The 17,542-nt window shown below is 44.5% G+C and overlaps 2 protein-coding genes across 9 annotated transcripts in view; one reads left to right on the top strand and one right to left on the bottom strand.

Moving 5' to 3' along the window:
- Positions 1-4,878, top strand: part of LOC117053944 (solute carrier family 23 member 1-like) — a 43,297-nt gene extending 38,419 nt beyond the window's left edge. For all 5 annotated transcript variants that reach the window (XM_033162320.1, XM_033162318.1, XM_033162316.1 and 2 more), the window contains 2 exons: positions 847-942; positions 2,429-4,878. In XM_033162320.1, the coding sequence (XP_033018211.1) occupies positions 847-942; positions 2,429-2,694 (362 nt within the window). In that variant the 3' untranslated portion in view covers positions 2,695-4,878. The remainder of the gene's footprint in view (positions 1-846; positions 943-2,428) is intronic.
- A 3,083-nt stretch (positions 4,879-7,961) lies between these two features.
- Positions 7,962-17,542, bottom strand: part of STRA8 (stimulated by retinoic acid 8) — a 16,937-nt gene continuing 7,356 nt past the window's right edge. For all 4 annotated transcript variants that reach the window (XM_033161759.1, XM_033161760.1, XM_033161762.1 and 1 more), the window contains exons 6-9: positions 15,464-15,746; positions 12,696-12,772; positions 11,380-11,491; positions 7,962-8,245 (exon numbers count right to left, since the gene is read on the bottom strand). In XM_033161759.1, coding sequence (XP_033017650.1) covers positions 8,171-8,245; positions 11,380-11,491; positions 12,696-12,772; positions 15,464-15,746 — 547 coding nt within the window. In that variant the 3' untranslated portion in view covers positions 7,962-8,170. The remainder of the gene's footprint in view (positions 8,246-11,379; positions 11,492-12,695; positions 12,773-15,463; positions 15,747-17,542) is intronic.

The following is a 17,542-nucleotide window of genomic DNA, read 5'->3' as shown; positions in this document are numbered from 1 at the left end:
GCGTGGCCGGCCAGCTCCCTTGCCGGGAGTCAGAGGGCGCTGCCGGCAGGCACTGCCAGCGGGGCTGGAGGACGGAGGCGCCCTCCAGGCCATTGCGCCCTGGCGCGCCGCGCCACCAGCCCCAATGGATGAGACGGCTCTGTGTGAAACCCTGAAAATTCACAAATCTAAAAAGCAAGAGGAGCCTGCACAAGTAGAAAAGGGGTCCCTGTTGCACAGTTTATACTTCCAACCTGTGGACAGGAATGCCAACAGGAGGACAGGGGTAACATGCTCACCCCTCACCCCATGAAGGGTTTAGAACACCTGAACTAGGTTTATGACAGCATTCTATCTGGTGTTTATAGTTAGTATCACTATTAGAGTTTCTGAAGAGAAAGCTGGACAAGTATCTTCTTAGATATGGTTAGTTGTGTTGATTCTAAACAGTGCAGATACTTGGATCAATGACTGCTGTTTTGGTAATTTGCATTGTACAACAAAAGGCCGTAGTTCAAAGCACAGTCTTTATATTATCAGATACGGGAGATTTAGCAACATGACATGGATATCTCTATTTTGAGGGCTGATATGCTTGAGTTGCAGAGTTGAGAATGTGGATTGAGTACAGGGTGATGTTTGCAATTGTGTGACAGCTTCCCTGTTGTGCCCAGTTCACAATTCCAGGGCATCTGTCTGTTAAACAGAATATTGTTTGTTGGACAGAATATTGAGGTAAATATACACTTTTGAGCCCAGAACGAAAACAACACTTTTAAAAAATGGCTTCCATCATGAGCTGTAAGGACTTGTTGGGGTTTCTCATTTGTTTGGATTGTTTGTTTGACAAATGGATTCTGTTTCTAGGAATTCAACAACTGGACCAAGTAATCAATGTGCTGCTCACCACAGGCATGTTTGTTGGGGGATTCCTGGGCTTTATCCTTGATAACACTATTCCAGGTAGGAATTACAATAATATCCCAGCTTCCTTGACTATATTCTAGTATCCGTTGCTAATCCGCAGTTGCACAGGTTTGGCTGCCTTTGGTTGCCAGGGTTTTTGAGCCCTAGGTCATTTTCAGAATAAATCTGAGATCCAGTCCTGATGGCTTTAAAAACACAGAGATCTTTAGCTTCCTAGCCACTGCCTCTGAATCAGTAACACTGGAGCTCTTAAAACATTAGCTTAACTGAGAACCTGTTTTTCCATGAGAGGCTCTGGTGTGGCTGGATCATGTTTAAATGACCCAACCACATGCAGGCACAGGCCCTGACCACTGAGTCAACAACATACTGGGAGCAGGGTGCTAATGCCCTGGGGAAAACTAATCATGTAGTTAGTTTCCCAATGCCTGGTTGGTCCATTTAAAAGTTACCCTACAAGAGAACAGCTCTCAACGCAGCTGCAGGAAAATTTAAGGGAGCCAACTCCGGGTTTGAGGGGGGACTTTTGTGTGGTTATGGGGCGTCCATCGTTAGGGCAGTCAATCCCTGTCCTCTGGCCCCTGGATGAATAATATTCCAGAGATTTAAAGCTTTCATATATATTTTTAAGAGTAAGTTTCTAGCATTTGTAGAACATGAGAGAGGAGGCAAAATGGACAGGTATTTTTGTGACCAACTAACCGGCTTTCAGTGTCTTATTTGGCCACTGCCACCCCACCCAGATAACTTTCTGTAATGGATCATGAATGTCAACAGTAGCCGTGAGGGTGGGGCGTATCCTAGAGCAGTTATGCCAGGGGCATTGTGGGAAATTAAAATGGCAGCTATACTCAGCTACCTGGTGCCTCTCAGATCACTAGTCTGGGGAGAAAATGTTACAGGGGGCCCATGGCAGGAAACACTGGCAGGCCTTGCCAGGCTTTTGCGGCTGTGTAGCTGCATCTGTGTCAGGTGCTGTGCTGTCCCCGAAAGCACCCTGTTGATGCAGTACAATTGTCCTCAGCATTTTGATTTGAGGAGGCCGAGGGTGTGGCTGCTACAGATTGGGATCAGGGAGGTTTCGTTTTAGAGTAAGCTTTGTAGGTTCTGAGGACAAAACTGCACTCAAGTTTTGCTTTTCGTAGCAGAAAGTCACAGTCAAAACCACTTTACAGGTTTATAGTGGCAATTAGCATGACAGAGCTGTGTTTATAATATATTCAGTGTACTATATAGATTCAGTCATTACACCGTGCCTTGCATTTTACCCATATTCGAAAAGAGTATGAGTTACATATGACGCTTTTCATATTTTTGTTATAACTGGGAAGTTGTCTTGCAAGAACTGATGCTTATTGTGAATGGCTATTTTTTCTTATACTCTAAAATGACTGTTGTGTTTGTGTTTATGTAAGATTCTTATTTTTTGTGGCACCAGAGGCTGATACGTACCGATGACACGAAATCACTTTGTTATTCTATAGGATGCCTTTTTCTATTAGTCTCTGTTTTCCTTTGGTAGGTAGCTTGGAAGAGCGGGGACTCCTGGCATGGAAAGAGGGTTATAAGGAGGAATCTGATGATACTGTGAACACCTCGGACATCTATGATCTACCCTTCGGAATAGGTTCTAAGTTCTGTGCTGCTGACTGGTTTCAGTACCTCCCAACGTGCCCAAAGCGGCCAGCTAGAAACAATGCAAAGGAGCCCAATAATTATGTACAGGAGAACAAAAGCAAATTTAATTCGGAAAAGGATACAGAAATAAACATTGACACGAGAATATAAGACTGCATCAGTAAACAAACTTGACTTGCTAAGCCATTGAAGCAACATCTTCCTTTTTTCTGGCTTCTTATCAACGAGATTGTGGCTGTAGCAAGAGACCAAGTTCTGGCAAACGACTCCATAATTTGCCATCAGCACAAATTGGCCATGTGTGTCAATTTCTCTGCTGGGAGAATACTTTGAGGGATAGCCTAGCTAGGGAGCCCAGCAGCACCCAAGACAAGAATTTGTTTTCCTTTCTACCATGGGAAACTGTTTTCCTGAAAATTGAATCTGTGGTTCTTGAGTTTCTGAGTAACTACCAATAGACAAGCTAGTTCCAAGGAGCAATGCTGCTGTCCTAGGCTTCCTTAAATCCAGCCTCAGCTTTTGTCTCTGATCATGTGCAGTTTGCCAAACTGCTTAATGTGTGTGTCACAATACTTTTGTTGCTCCCACACCTTTTAGTCTTCGGCTTTGTTGAGTCCATAAGTATTGGGAACCTGTGGGCCCTCAAATGTTGTTGGACTCCATTAGCCTTAGCTAAACGTAGCCAGTGGTCAGCAACGTCGGGAGCTGTAGTTCAACAACACCTGTGTTGTTTGCTACAACAGGCTCCTGAATTAAACTGGGGCATCCAAAGTCTATAAAATAGTTCTAAGCTGCTTTTAGGCTTTCATGGAAATCATTGTCCGTGAGAAGCCACACAGAACAAGATATGCTTGATCTTGGTTATATTCATAAAATGTTGTACTTTGTATTTTAAATCCATCCTAAAGGAAGGATTCAATACTTACCTCAGGGATGGACTCTTGGATCATCTTCCTGTGTGTATATAACAAGAGACCTCTTAGGTTTACTGTTGGCATTACCCCAAAGTGCCTTCCGTCTAAGATACACAAAGCTTTAATTGTGGTAGACTAAGACTAGGGCATTCACATTCACCTTTTTTGAAAAAACTTTCGGAAGGCCAAGTCTCATTCTGGTGACTACTGGGATGACTCTCCTATATAGTGTTGATGCCCAAATAAAACTCTGTGCCTCTGCCAAATTCTTAGGGCCGTTCTCTATTTCCATTTTTGTATTTGTAGAAATTATCCTTGCTCAGAATATGCCCCAAATACGTATCTGGTATTTTTAGGTCGGACAGGATGAATTTCTATTACACTTGTGTGTTGTCTCTTTCCATTTCTGCCTATCTGTTCATACTACAGAGCTCTTTCGCCGTTGCCTCCTATCTGTTGACAGCTCTCCGTTTCCACTTTGCTGATCCTTCCTCAATTTCTCCCCATGTCCAGGCTTTTGCGATCCCACTTACACTCACTTGGTATTTGTTTACCTGAAAACACTGTGCATTTTACTGGGCAGGAGCTGTACACAAATTATCCTACTACACATGAGCCGCAGACAAAAGTATTTTAATTGCTCTTTTGACAAAAGAGTTTGTTCGGCTGTGTTAGTCACAAGGCTGCACTGTGCGTGCCCCATTGTTCTCCCACTGTGTGGTGGTGTCTGATAAGCGATAACATCTGCATGGGCTGTGAACAAGTTTCCTGCCTACCCTTTTCTATCCTTTGCTCTTACATGGGTGTTTTTACGTGGTTTCTCAGTATCAGCCACTTAAGATGCCCTACACAAGGTCTTACCTAAGATTGTATTTGTAATGATATACGCTTGCTCCATGTGTTCAGTTGTCCTGACTCTGCCATGGGATTTTGCCTACATATGCTTAGTTCAGTGGTGGCTGAATTTGTGGCCCTCTAATCGTTATTGAACTACGACGCCTATCAACCATTGGCTGATGGGAAACTGCATGTGTGGATTTCCTGGTCTGCTCCAAGAACAGCAGGTGGAATTGCATCTATCAGCTCAGCTGGAGGATGGAAGAAAGGATTCAGTTCTACCACATGCAGAGCAGATACATGAACTCCCTACTGCTTACAAGGCTAGCTGCTGCATGTGTGCACTTTTGAATGAGGGCCACCAGTCACATATGGATCAGAAGCTCCCATTCTACACAGTAAGCCAGTTGGTTACATAGGTTTTTTTTAAATTACTGTACCTCTTTAAAACCAACCCAGCAGCAAACTTTGAACTCTTATTTTTTAATACAAGTATTTGCAAAAACACCTCGGGTGGCACATAAAAGCATCTTAGGTACGGCACTCATTCTCTCTCGCACACAAGACAAAACCTTGGATCCCAAGTTGTAAGGGGGTGGGAGAAGGTGGTTTCTGTCAAAGCCGCCTCCGCCGACAGCCCTCTGCACAAAAGTCCAGGCCATTTTCAAGGGTCTGTCAATCCTAAGGAGCAGATCTTGTGGGGGGGGGAGAGGCAGGAAAGCATGGGGGTGCAGGAGGGCAGCTGCCCCCCCATAATTAAAATTAATACAAATTGGAGGTTCTGTTCCCCCCCCCAAAAAAAAAATTCTGGCTATGCCCATGCAGGAAACCCTTGTTCTGTGAACATGAACTCTGTTCTATTCTTGGGAAGCTAGGACTCAAGTCATCATCTCTCCTAAGATGGCATCTGCTGTGCACATTATCTAGATTTTGAAGACAAGCATTTTTCTTCATAATGATTATTTTATTATCATGCTAGTGTGTGCAGATTTAACCAACCGTGCAATTCAGAGATTAAAACTTAATTGGGCGACACTTTTTTACCACTTCAAACCACTTTTTGTATACAACACTGTGGGTGAACCCTGTATTAACAAGCTCTACCCCACCCAATTTGTGTGCTTTTAATTTCACCTTCTCAATGTGCCATTAAAATGGATTATCCTATATTGTGGATTTGACAATCTTGTATGAAAAAAATGCTCTGTACTACTGGAAAATAAATAAATCATGATTTATTTATTTTTGTTAAAGTGTTTTTACTTGGCAGAAAACCATCCCATATTTTTGCTGTCTTCCTAATGGAGAAGTAAGATCCAGCATTCCCCCGATTAGTGCCCTTTGGATGTCACTGAACTACCACCATCCCCGACATTGCAGATATTGATAGCAGCTGGTTTTCAAATATTGCGTCTTTCAGTGTGCATACATGTCTAGGAAATTTGCTACCTCCTTGAGCCTGTGTTCACACCCCTGCTTACTGCATGTGTATCCTGTACTTGGCTGTAAGATGCTGCAGTTTAATGCGTTGCCTAATTTGTCTCTACTCAACGTGTGAACACCTTTGGGTAGACATCCCCTGGTGTGCGCACTAGCAGAAACAAACTGAAGTCGCACTGATGTGAAGAGCTAAGAGCACTCTCTCCTCCTGTGGTTTCCAGCAACTGGTATTACTGCCTCTGTGGGGGCAGAGCACAGCCATCATGGCTAGTAGCCACCCATAGCAGATCCTCCACGAATTAGTCATCTAAGTTGACGGCCATCCCTGCCTCCTGTCTCAGTGAGTTACATAGTTTTATCTGTCCTGAATCTTCCAATATTGGATGTCCCCAAGTTCCAGTGTTTCAAGGAGAAAAACTTTTCTCTAGCAACTTTCTCCATGCCACCCACAATCTTACCAGCTTCTGTCATGCTGCCTGTTACTCACCATTTCTCTAAACCAGGGGTCTGCAACCTTTAAGACCAAAAGAGCCACTTGGACCCGTTTCCGAAGGGGGGAAAAAACCTGGGAGCCGCAAAACCATTGCGACATTTAAAACAAATATAACACTGCATTTTATTTTTAAAAATCCGATTTAAATAAAAAAAAATCCGATTTAAATAAAAAAAATCCGATTTAAATAAAAAAATAATCTATTTATTTTTTAAAAAAATCATTCATTTTTATCCACCCTGGGGACCACTACCAGGTCACAGCCTGGTCCAAGGTGGGTTGCAACAGCATACAAATATTTGATTTTTTTTTTTTTTTTTAAATGAGTCCTCAACTGCACACTTGTGTTAAATGTTTGTCCCATGTCTAATTGAAGACTGCTGGCTTTTACAATAATCTTAGTGTCTTTTACTCTTAATATTTCAGACCAGAGGCTATGTTCACCTCTTCCAACCTCCTCTCTTGCTAAATAAAGCACAGAATTGCACCAGAGAAGCCTGTGATGTTTGTGCTGACTTGCATAAAGGTGGCTGTAGTAGTTCGTAGTGTTCAAACCTTTTTAGGGGAGTTCCCTGCCCCTTTAATGACAATGGCGATAGATTTTGCACATGAACACAGATCCAAGTTAGGACTCCTCTCTTCCACGCCAACAGGTGCTTTGTCAAGGCTCCCCTAACACACACTCAGGACAGAGGAAAAACTGCAAAACGTCCCGGCCTTGCTCCGGGGCTGAGAGAGACGCGCGCCCGCGAGAGCGCGGTCTGATGCTGCGAGTGGAACCAGGAGTGAAGGAGGCAGCGGCAGGGAAACAGGCGCCGCTTCCTCGACCATTTTTAAAAAGAGGGCTTCCCCCCTCGCCCTCGCCTGCCACCCGCCGCCCCTGGCCCAGCCCACAGCTGCCTACCTCGTCGTCGCCTCAACGCAGCAGCCAGCAGCCTTCCGAGAGGAACTGCAGCCAGCCCGCCCCCGCGGTCCCACGACCCAGCCGAGGAGTCCTGGCCTCCAGTGCCCATGCGGGGACGCGTCTGAAGGCCCCCTTCCTGCCCCCATCCTGTCCTGTCTCCCAGGTGCCTCTGGATGCCGCGGGGTCCCACATAGCTGCCAACCCCAGAGCTCCCCTGTCCGCCCTGAGGCCGCCTCCCACGCTAGGAAGACTCCCGGAGCTGGGCAGGGTTGGTCCCGCCAGGCAGGCTTGGGGGGGCGGCCTCTCCCATGGACGCCTGCTTCGGAGGCGGAGGTGGGGTCTTCAAAGTTCCCCCTCCCACTCGCCCAGCTCCATCTCTTCCCGAAGGAGCGCACGCGCCTCAGGCGCGCTCCCCGCCAGAGCCCTCAGCTGAGCTGCGCCACCTCTACTGCGTCCCCACTGCCTCCGAGCCCCGCTGCCCCGCTGTTCAAGGCCAGGTGATCCTGGATACGCCCCTGAGCAGCGCCCTCAGCCTCCGGAGAGCGGGCCACCGGCCCGCTGGAGGGCGGTCGCTTCCGCTGGCCAGCTGGAGAAGTGGGCGGGCGTATCTGCCCCAGAGTCCCAGAGCCGCGGCAGCCATGTAAAAGAGCCGCATGCGGCTCCGGAGCCGCAGGTTGCTGACCCCCGCTCTAAACTAAGAAGTGCCAAATGCTGCCACCTCTCTCCAGAGGGGAGTTGCGCTATATGCTATGAGTAGAAATGGTGGCTATTTCTTCCCAACATGTCTTGTTTTGCACTTCTCAGCACCAAATTTCAGACACTTTTTTTAAAATTTTAACTTTATAAATATCAAACTGCAATACATGTAAAAAGTACAAATAATTTAACAGACGAAGAATTATGTAGTATAAACAAACAGAACTCGTTTAAACATGATGAACACCAAGAAATTGAAGCAGCATCTCCTCGCACAGGCGGAGGGGTGTCATTAAGTAACAATTAGGACCCCTCCCACACGTTTAATAGAACCATCTTAATTTACAAGTCTTCATCATCAAATGTCTCTGTGCATCTCAGCATCACAGTCTCATAATCTAGCTGGAGAACCTCTTCCTGTCAAACATACACAGGGGGAGAGCTCTTATTAGCATTGAATGGCATTGGCAAAACAGGTAAATGAATAAATATTCTTTCTCTAGAACAGGGGTATCTGGCTCGGGGCCCTCCAGATGTGGTCAGGCTCCAATCCTCATCCATCCCTGACCAGCTGATGGAAGCTGGGCATCCAATAACATTGGAAGGGCCGCAGAACTCCCATCCCTATCCTAGGTACTGTAATGATAACTAGCAGAATCTAGTTACTCACTTCCATCAGGGTTCCCCCTTCCCATATACCAATGATGTTTATATGTTCCCGTTATTTAATAAAAAAAAGTCAGCTCTGGGACAAACTGATTCATTGGATGGAGCAGCTCAAAGTCTGGCACTCAGCAAAATGTTTATATAATTGTTGATTTTGACGGGCACATCTGTCATTACTTCACTTCTACCCAACCCACATACGGCAGTTTGTGGAGGTGAAGTAAATGTTAACCGAGTTAAGTTAGCTGGGCGTGCAAACAAGGAGAAAGAACGAGAGCTCTGCTAGCCATTTCTTGCCTTAAACGGAACAGTAACTTTTCCTTTCAAAAGTGGAAGGGGTGCCACAAAAACAGAAAGAAAGAAAAAGGATGCAGTTCATACTGCCTTGAAGAGTAAGAGCAAATGTCCATTTAACCCAGCAAAGTACAACAGAAATAGCCAAACCTTGTTACTCTGAGCCATACTAATTCCAGACATGAAATGCCTAGGCAATGGATGCTAAAGCAATTTCAGTGAATGGCCCCAAGTTCTAGTATTTTGAGAACGAGTATTTTTTACTCTGTTTGGTCTCCCTCAACGATTCATAGTTCTGTAAAGTTTCATCACGGTGTGCCACATCATGACAGCCACCTTTCAACATTCTAGAGGTCCAGCCTCTTTCTTAACAACAAAAAGTGGTTCTAGGTCTTTTGAACACTGCAGTTGGGCCTTCTCTACACTGATGGAAAAATGTGTTCCAACTCTGATTTCTTGCTGTTGTAAGTACAGGATACACACAGTATTATTACAGACAGCCCTTCTTATATTGTTCAGAGATAATAGTGTCACGAACTTTAATGCCCTGAAGAACTTTGTGCTGACACCTCATCCTGGTCTCTAGGGATAATGTGAAGCATTTAACGGATATGGCGTTAAGCAAGGACAAAAGCTGTGGCTGAAACCAGTTATCCTAGCTGTACATTTCTCTTCATTGATGTGTATTCTGCTGCAGTTGTGTAAAAAAGAAACTGGGCGCCACTATTTCTTTTTTTTTTTTTAAAAAAAGTAAACAAGTCCTACTACTTCTTCCTGTTCAGCCCATCATCTCTCAACTAGAAACCTGCTATTCCTGCCCAATTAAACTTTGCAGTTATCTCTCTTTTACTGTTATGAATGAGTTGGACTGGGATGGAGAGTCTTAGTCATCATCAACCTGCAGATGAGTCACATAATTTTAGTCTGGTGAGGGTGCTGAGATTTACTCAGGATACCCAGGCCTCCTTTACAGAACTACAGCTCCCAGAATCTCCCGTCCAGAGATGGCTTTTATCATCCATCGGTACTGCCTTCTATGCTCTAATCCAGGGCTTTTCAAACTTGGGACTCCAGCTGTTGTTGGACTATAAATCCCATCATCCCCAACCACTGGTCCTGCTAGCTACGGCTGATGGGAGTTGTAGTCCAAAAACAGCTAGAGACCCATAATCATTAACCTCACTGCACAGGACATTTGCTGCTCACAGCTTCTTTTCTCTTCCCTTCTCAGCCTTATGAATATTCTGTCCCACTTCTTCCTGCACCCCAAGCTACTGCTTCTCCCTGGGGCACTTGGAAGAATCCTTACAAAGCTGGTGCTGGCTTCTGCCTTCTGCTGCATTAAGCCAGATAGAAAAGAAGGATTCACAGCAAGGACACAAAATGTTATAGTGTATACAAAGTACTGTGGCGTTCACCCCTATAGGTTCTCCAAGGGTTAACTTGGCAGGGAGGAGCTTGACCAATGGGAGCTCTCCAGGCAATTAGAGTGTGGAAGGATGGCAGTTAGAGAGGATAGAAAAGGCAGTTAGAGGTTAGAAGTGAGACAGTTGAGATGAGTTGAGTTGAGGGAGATAGAGCTAATGAGCAGAGCTAGAGCAGGTTTAATAATAAACAGGAGGCATTAAGGATAGTTATTGGAATACTAGGTTGAGAGTTGAAATATACTTATCTGAATAACCATACAGTTATATTAAACGTTTTACCAAGTCATTTGAAACCATTACGCTTTGTACAAACAATAAAGAAACTTATGTTTTATTTTCACCGAAATCTGAATCTGAAGTGAGTTATTCATTGCCAGAGTGAATACTGGCTGGTGGCAGCGGAGAAACCATATGTCGTTGGGGCAGTTACCAATAGACCGTTAAACGTCCGGGGGTGCTGCTCAGGTCTGAGAGAGTGACCGCGACAAGTACCAGCCAGCGCTGCTCCTCTGCAGGATTCTCTGCTCTATTCACCCTTCCCCCTTTTCTGTTTTCCTTCCTCAGCATGCTCAGTCATAAAAGAAATGTGGTTTTTTTGGGTTGTTTTTTTTTGCAGGGTGGGAAATTCCACCCCCCCCCATTTTCTTCTTCTGCAAAACCTGGAGTTTCTGCCTGCTTTCTTGTGCATAGATGCTGTTGTTTGGGCTATATAGAAGATCTACATCCAGATTCTACGAGTCTGCTATCGATATATCAAACACAGACAGCTTGGACTTCCACAACAACAAGCACACTACAGGCAAATGCTGCACCTTGGGGATAGTAGTTCTGTAATAGGGCACCTGCCTCTGAGAAAGCCCTGCTCACCCATGACCTGAATCACCAAGAGCAGTTAGGTATACCCTCATGTTACATCTGAAAGACTGCCTGAGAGACAAACAGGCAAATGAGAAGTGAAAATTGCCGTTGCACCCAATTAGCTCTGAAATATATGCAAGACATTCTGAAAAAGGCCTTCAAATGGTGCATTAATTTAACCTACTTGCAGTGATGTGGTAGTTCTTATATCTTCAACAACACAACAGGCAGTCCTAACATTACCTGCAAGTTTATATTTGGGGGTAGGGTGGGCAGCCTTATAACAAGCACTTTGCAAAGTCCTACCTGGGATGGTTGTGTGTTAGCAAAAAACAGGCTCTTCAAGAAGCTGATGATCTGCAGGTAGAGGTGATGGTAATCCTCTTGGCTTTCTGAAGTACAGCCTGTGAATGCTGAGCTACAAACAGAAGATATTATAGTGAGACCTCCATCTACCCTGGAGAAGGAAAGGGAAAATTACAAAAAATCAATTGTTTCTTTTCAATATGGACAATGAATTTGATGATCGCCGACTGTTAGGTGTCATAGTGGGAAGCATAACCTACAGAAAAGAACCTTGTGTTTCTGCTGTCATGTCAATTAGTCTACCTTACTAACACAATCCACACCCTTACATAATCATTAGCAGCAGAGCTAACTATATATTTACACAATGGATGATCAGGAAATGTTTCAGTTTGTAAATACTGTAATGAATAAATTGCCCAGTCACACCAACTAATGCTTCAGGCGCTAACAAAATAGGGTTCTCTCTCTCTCTCTCTCGCCTGATCATTCATTCATTTATTACATTTGTATTGTGCCTTTCCCTACAAGAGGTTGGCAGCTAACAACAGAAATAAAGCCATGAGCTGGCATTTTTAAAACATCACTTCAAAATAACACTAAAAGAAAAGACACCCCAGAATACAGCAGCAACAGGATATAAAAAACAGAGACAGCTAATTACCATTTCAATAAGACAACCATTTATAATCCAGAGCCTTCTTTAAAAAAGTAAGGTTTTCCACCGACCTACAAAGCATTGTTAAGGAGAGGCGGTGGTCATGGAGTAAAATAATGAATTATTGCCAGGGGTCAGCAAACTTTTTCCGCAGAGGGCCAGTCCACTGTCCCTCACACCTTATGGGGGGCCAGACTATATTTTTTTTGGGGGGGGAATCCCCCCCAACTCTCCCCCTCCCTTCCCCACAGCACCGGACGAGCCCCAGTGGCTGCTTACCTGTGCCTTGCAAGTGGCAGGGGCTGGCAGTAGTGGCAGGATGATGAGCGGCGTGAAAGGGCTGGCTCTGGAGAGGGGCTGCTTAAAATGGTGCTCAGCTAACCGCAGCTCAACAAAGCCCAGCCCCCTTCCTCCTCTAGGCAGGGCAGGGAGAAGCTGTAAGGATGGAGGGAGGAAGTGCCGCTGCCGTGTGTGTGTGTGTGTGTGTGTGTGTGTGTGATGAGGGGGAAATAGTGCAGCCTGAACAATCAGAATCTCCACACAGCGATTCCCGGACTGTCCGCGGGCCAGATCCAGAAGGCAATTGGGCCAGATCCGGCCCCCGGGCATTAGTTTGCCGACCCATGATTTTGGCAGTTCACAGAACTGAGCCTATTACCTTTGGCTGGACATTTCTTGGGTTTCATTTCTATCCAGGAAGCTAGTTGCCACATCGAATGCATCTTCAAAGAGGATCTAAAAAAAGAGAAAGATGGCATTTTGGATACTAGCTCTCAGCTAGATATTGTGTTAGTGTCTTGTTTGACCACTATGCCACTCACAACAACAACAACAACACCATGGGAAGGTATCCTGCGAAGCACTATATCTAACAAAAACACACACAACTCACAATTCTGCATGACAAAGGAATGCAGATGGACAGGAAAGAAGGAACTTGGAACTGATGAGCAATAAAGCTTTTAGTGTCAATCATCTCTTTAAAAATCTAGTTTTTATCTCTTAAAAAGCACAGTCTATTATTAGGATAGGCCGTGTTTTGTTTCCTGGTTTTATAAGAGCTGGCCATAATTAATAAAAAGGGTGGGACAGAAGCCAGCTAGTTTCACTGTGAGCGTCACTTTTTAATTCTCTGTAACCCTTGAATCTGGGTCAGTTATTCACAACAGCTTCAGGGAAAGGTAGGGATTGTGCTGGTAGCTCCATCCTTTTCTAGCATTGTGCTAAACTGCATCATCTGTATTCCAGATCCAACTCATCTGTGTGCACATAACTGGGTTTAAACCACCTTTCTACAACACAGTGAATGTATCTGCATCATGCGAACCGTACCTGTGTTTTGTTTCTGTTTTAGCCTAGTTGTAACTAAGATTCCTCAAGTGTGAAGGCAAGGAGGGATGGGGAACCTGTGGCCCTCCAGATGTTGACGGACTCCAACTCCCATTATTTCTGAATACTGACTAGGGCTGATGAGAAGTGGGAGTCCAGGAACATCTGAAGGGCCACAGGTTCCTCATCTCTGGCCTTCTTCATGACTCAAGGAATCTTGAGTTAATCATGACAACTAATGTCTCAGACACTAACATAACATAGGTCTCTCTCTCCTACTCATTTATTTAAAACATTTATATTCCACCTTTCCTCAGTCACAATCCCAGGTTTGGATAGCACACTAAGCTAACCTATTACCTTAGCTAAGCCTAGCACAGCAAAACATTTGGGGGAAGAGCAAAACAGCCGATCTCTCTTCTTTGGGAGGCTGCACATTCCTGTTTCTACTAAGCCATGGTTTGGCTTAGCATAACGGATCAACCAAGCCACTGTCTCAACCTGAGATGTGCGTTTACACTTTCAGTAGCAACACTGCATGGAGAACTCCCACAGAGTACAGTTATTCTCTTTATATGAAGGGAGACTTTGCAAAGCAATGATATTGCCTCAGCAGAACTGATTTAAGTGGTGGTGCACCAAGTTCTGCTGCTTGATTAGACTGACAAGTCAGTTAGCCGTGATGGTTGAAATCATGCCAATAGATAAAATATGAGGAATATGATTGGTAGATTGGCTAGTAACATCACAAAGTCTCATGAACTGTACCTCTGAAACGGAATTTGTACATTTACTGTATGGAAGCATAGAGATACACTCACACACATATACGGTATTCATTTCACTCATATAAATATTAACCTTAATTATTCATATTGGCAGCTCAATCTTGTCGAGATTTTATTCTGCAATCTTTTGTATTTTTGCTAAAACATGGGTCTCTTGTTGCTTGTTACACATTGTTATTTTATTCATTTATTTCATAAAATTTATATTTGTAAACCCACCCACCCATTCAAATTACATGGAGCTTATGCTACTGCTTGCTTTGATTGATGACCTCTTTACCCTTCTCCATGAGTGAGTTTTGCCTGTCTGCCCAGTCACTGTGCTGTTTATGTCTGGAGGGGCTCAAACTTTTTTCTTCCTTCATTGCAAAATGGTCACTTTAGCTGAGAACCTCTGGCTTACAGCTTGTTGGAAACAGGTGCTGCCATACCTGTAATTTTTCCTCACCCATCTAATGAGTCCTGCCATTTATTCCCAAGACCTGCCCTTCCTTCTGAGTTTATAATTTATCCTAGTGATTTTAGTAGGTCATTATGCCTCCCCTACACTTTTGGGGTGTGTGCCAGCATTCTTGAAGATTAGAGCCAGGGCAAGTGTCAGAACTTGGAATCTTTAAACACCACGTCAGGGCCCACAGCTGATGCCTGTCCTCCCGGATTTCCCAGTTGTTGTTTTTTTAATCCAAGTCAAATGCTCCCCATAGCATTGAGCACCTCAATCAAGCCGTAATTTTAATTTACCGCGATGTATTCATTTATTTATTATTTGTAAAACTTCCTGTCATAGCAGGGCGGTACATAGAATGAAAAAAGCAACAAAAGAGAACAATAAAAACGGTGCCAGTAAAACACCGAAAGCGATTTGCTAGACTGATGCTACTTTGGAGGCACTGCGCTCCAGCGTTTGGGAGTGGGTTGAGGATTTTAACAAGCCATTCACCTGAAAGTGTTTATTGCCTGCTTTGGTATTGTTTTGACACTGTTTATTTTATTGACTATTTACTTATGTATTGTGTGATTGTTGTTTCATTGATAAGCAACGTCCTGGGACATTATGGTGTAAGACTGGCTATAAATCCCATGCAGAGAAATAAAACAGTCAGTTGGATCAGCTGTCTGCCCTTTCTAGAGCACACTGGTTAAGGCACTACTACCTGCTGTCAGAGGGAGGCCCTGCTCCTTGCAGAGGCTACAGGTGGAGGACGGGGCCTACCAAAAGGTGCTTTGCCCGAGGCCACTTCAACCTTAGAGCCAGTCCTGGTTAGAACTCTGAAGCTTGAATCCTTCCTTAAGAGTGATTCGTTCTCACCTCTTCTGGTGTGGATACTAGCGAACCGCTGGCTTCCTGACTAGCGCCGCTGTCCCTCACACTGCCGTCAGTACAGGGAAGCTCTTGGGAAGCCATCTTGACCTCAGTGATGAAATTCTGTCTCTCACTACAGTACTGCAGGACACTGTCCCTCCTCTCTTCAGGGAGGCCCTGCCACAGGTGGGAAACGGCTGTGGACACCACAGGAAGAGTAACGTCTTTGGGGCTCACGACCCCATTATCTACCAGCAGGTCTACTGTCTGTTTGTAAAAATGTAAGTATCTAGATAAGACAGGAAAGGAGATGGCTTTCAGAATGTGGTCTGGATGGCATCCAATAAATAGCACAGAGACCAACCAGGTGGTCCCTTTTGTGCCTCATATATTCGGTAGTAGCCAAGAGAAGGTGGCACAATTTAGGAAGCTGCCTCGTCCCAGGTCAGATTATTGTCTGTTCTAATGGTTAATAGATTTCTAGGAGGATCAAGCAGAGAGTGCTCTTTCCTGCTATCTGAACCTTTTTCTTCATCTTTTAAATGGAGTTAACCAAGGTCTGAACCTGGGACAGATGTTCTACACGCACAAGTGAACTAGCAACAGGGCAATGGGCCCTTCTCTTTGTACACCAAAGTATCAAGACAGGGAATCACTCTTTTTTACAGGCACCTTTCAATCATTGTCTTGCCCTGCATTTCTCCTGGTGACTGAACATACTGTACATGGTCTTGTTTTCAGTTGTGTTAAACATGTCACCCTATTCAGTACAGCGGTACCTCGGGTTACAGACACTTCAGGTTACAGACCCAGAAATAGTACCTCGGGTTAAGAATTTTGCTTCAGGATGAGAACAGAAATCGCACGATGGCGGCACGGCGGCAGCAGGAGGCCCCATTAGCTAAAGTGGGACCTCAGGTTAAGAACAGTTTCAGGTTAAGAACGGACCTCCAGAATGAATTAAGTTCTTAACCCGAGGTACCATTATTGTCTATTATGCCTGTTAACTCACTGGAGGTTTCCCTAAATTATGATTTAGGGTAGGTGGGTGCATGGAAGGGGAGGAGAGAATGGGTTGATTTCTTGTGTTGCCCAACTATATAGCCATAGTACATAGAACCATAGTTGGAAGGGACCCCAAGGGTCATCAAGTCCAACCCCCAGGAATATAGGAATCTTTCACACAACGTGGGGCTCAAACCCATGACCCAGAGATTTAACTTTCTCATGCTCTACCAGCTGAGCTATCCAACCACTAAAAGGGAAGGTCACAACTGTGTCACGTCTGATGACAGAACCAATTACAGGAGGAGAACCAGTAACGTAAAGAGCACACACGTGCTTGCCCTATTATTGCACAGGAACAGCCAGTTATTCGCTGTTGTCGTGACAGACCTGGTCAGACTTGCTCTAAGGAGTATCACTGAAGGTGGGAAGGGAGGGAGCAGAAACCACAGAAGGAGTTGTATAGGTTTTGTGAGGAGTAAAGTACTTATTTTGCTGGCTAAAACTTCTGCAGACGGTCAAAGAACTCAGTATCTGGTAATTAGAAAAGGCCACAATAAAGTGTAGGAGAGAAGCAGGCTTGCGCCACCTGCTGGCCAAGCTGGAATGATACCCCTATTTCAGCCTGACCCTCAAAAGAGAATTGCAGAATTATAGTGCAGAATTATAACATTATAGCATTATATATAGCATTATAACAGCAATAAGAAGATAAAGTCATCACAAATGTGCATCAAGCTAGGTCTTAGCTTGTCATTTGTATGAACAAAACATTATCCCAAGCTTGTACGGGATATGGGGGGAGGGGTGTGTGTGTTCTACAGTGCTCAAGCCATTTAAACTATTCTGTTGACTATGACAGATGTGAGCAAACATTTCCTCTACTCATAGGGGAAAAGAATTTTCTAAAAGCTGCAAAGAAATTTTATATTTCTAAAATACAACAATGACAATATAAAAAAATGCACAATACATAATAAGAACAAAGACAACCCAATAATTTCCCCTATACAAAGGTAACCAATCACTCCAGCAGAATTTCCGCAGGGTAGTTTCTCTCATTAGGGAGCCCTATGAAGG

Source organism: Lacerta agilis, chromosome 10 (assembly GCF_009819535.1).
Source record: "Lacerta agilis isolate rLacAgi1 chromosome 10, rLacAgi1.pri, whole genome shotgun sequence".
NCBI classification, from domain to species: domain Eukaryota; kingdom Metazoa; phylum Chordata; class Lepidosauria; order Squamata; family Lacertidae; genus Lacerta; species Lacerta agilis.
The sequence above is the reverse complement of the archived record's forward strand: the minus strand, read 5'-3'. Positions and strand labels throughout refer to the sequence as shown.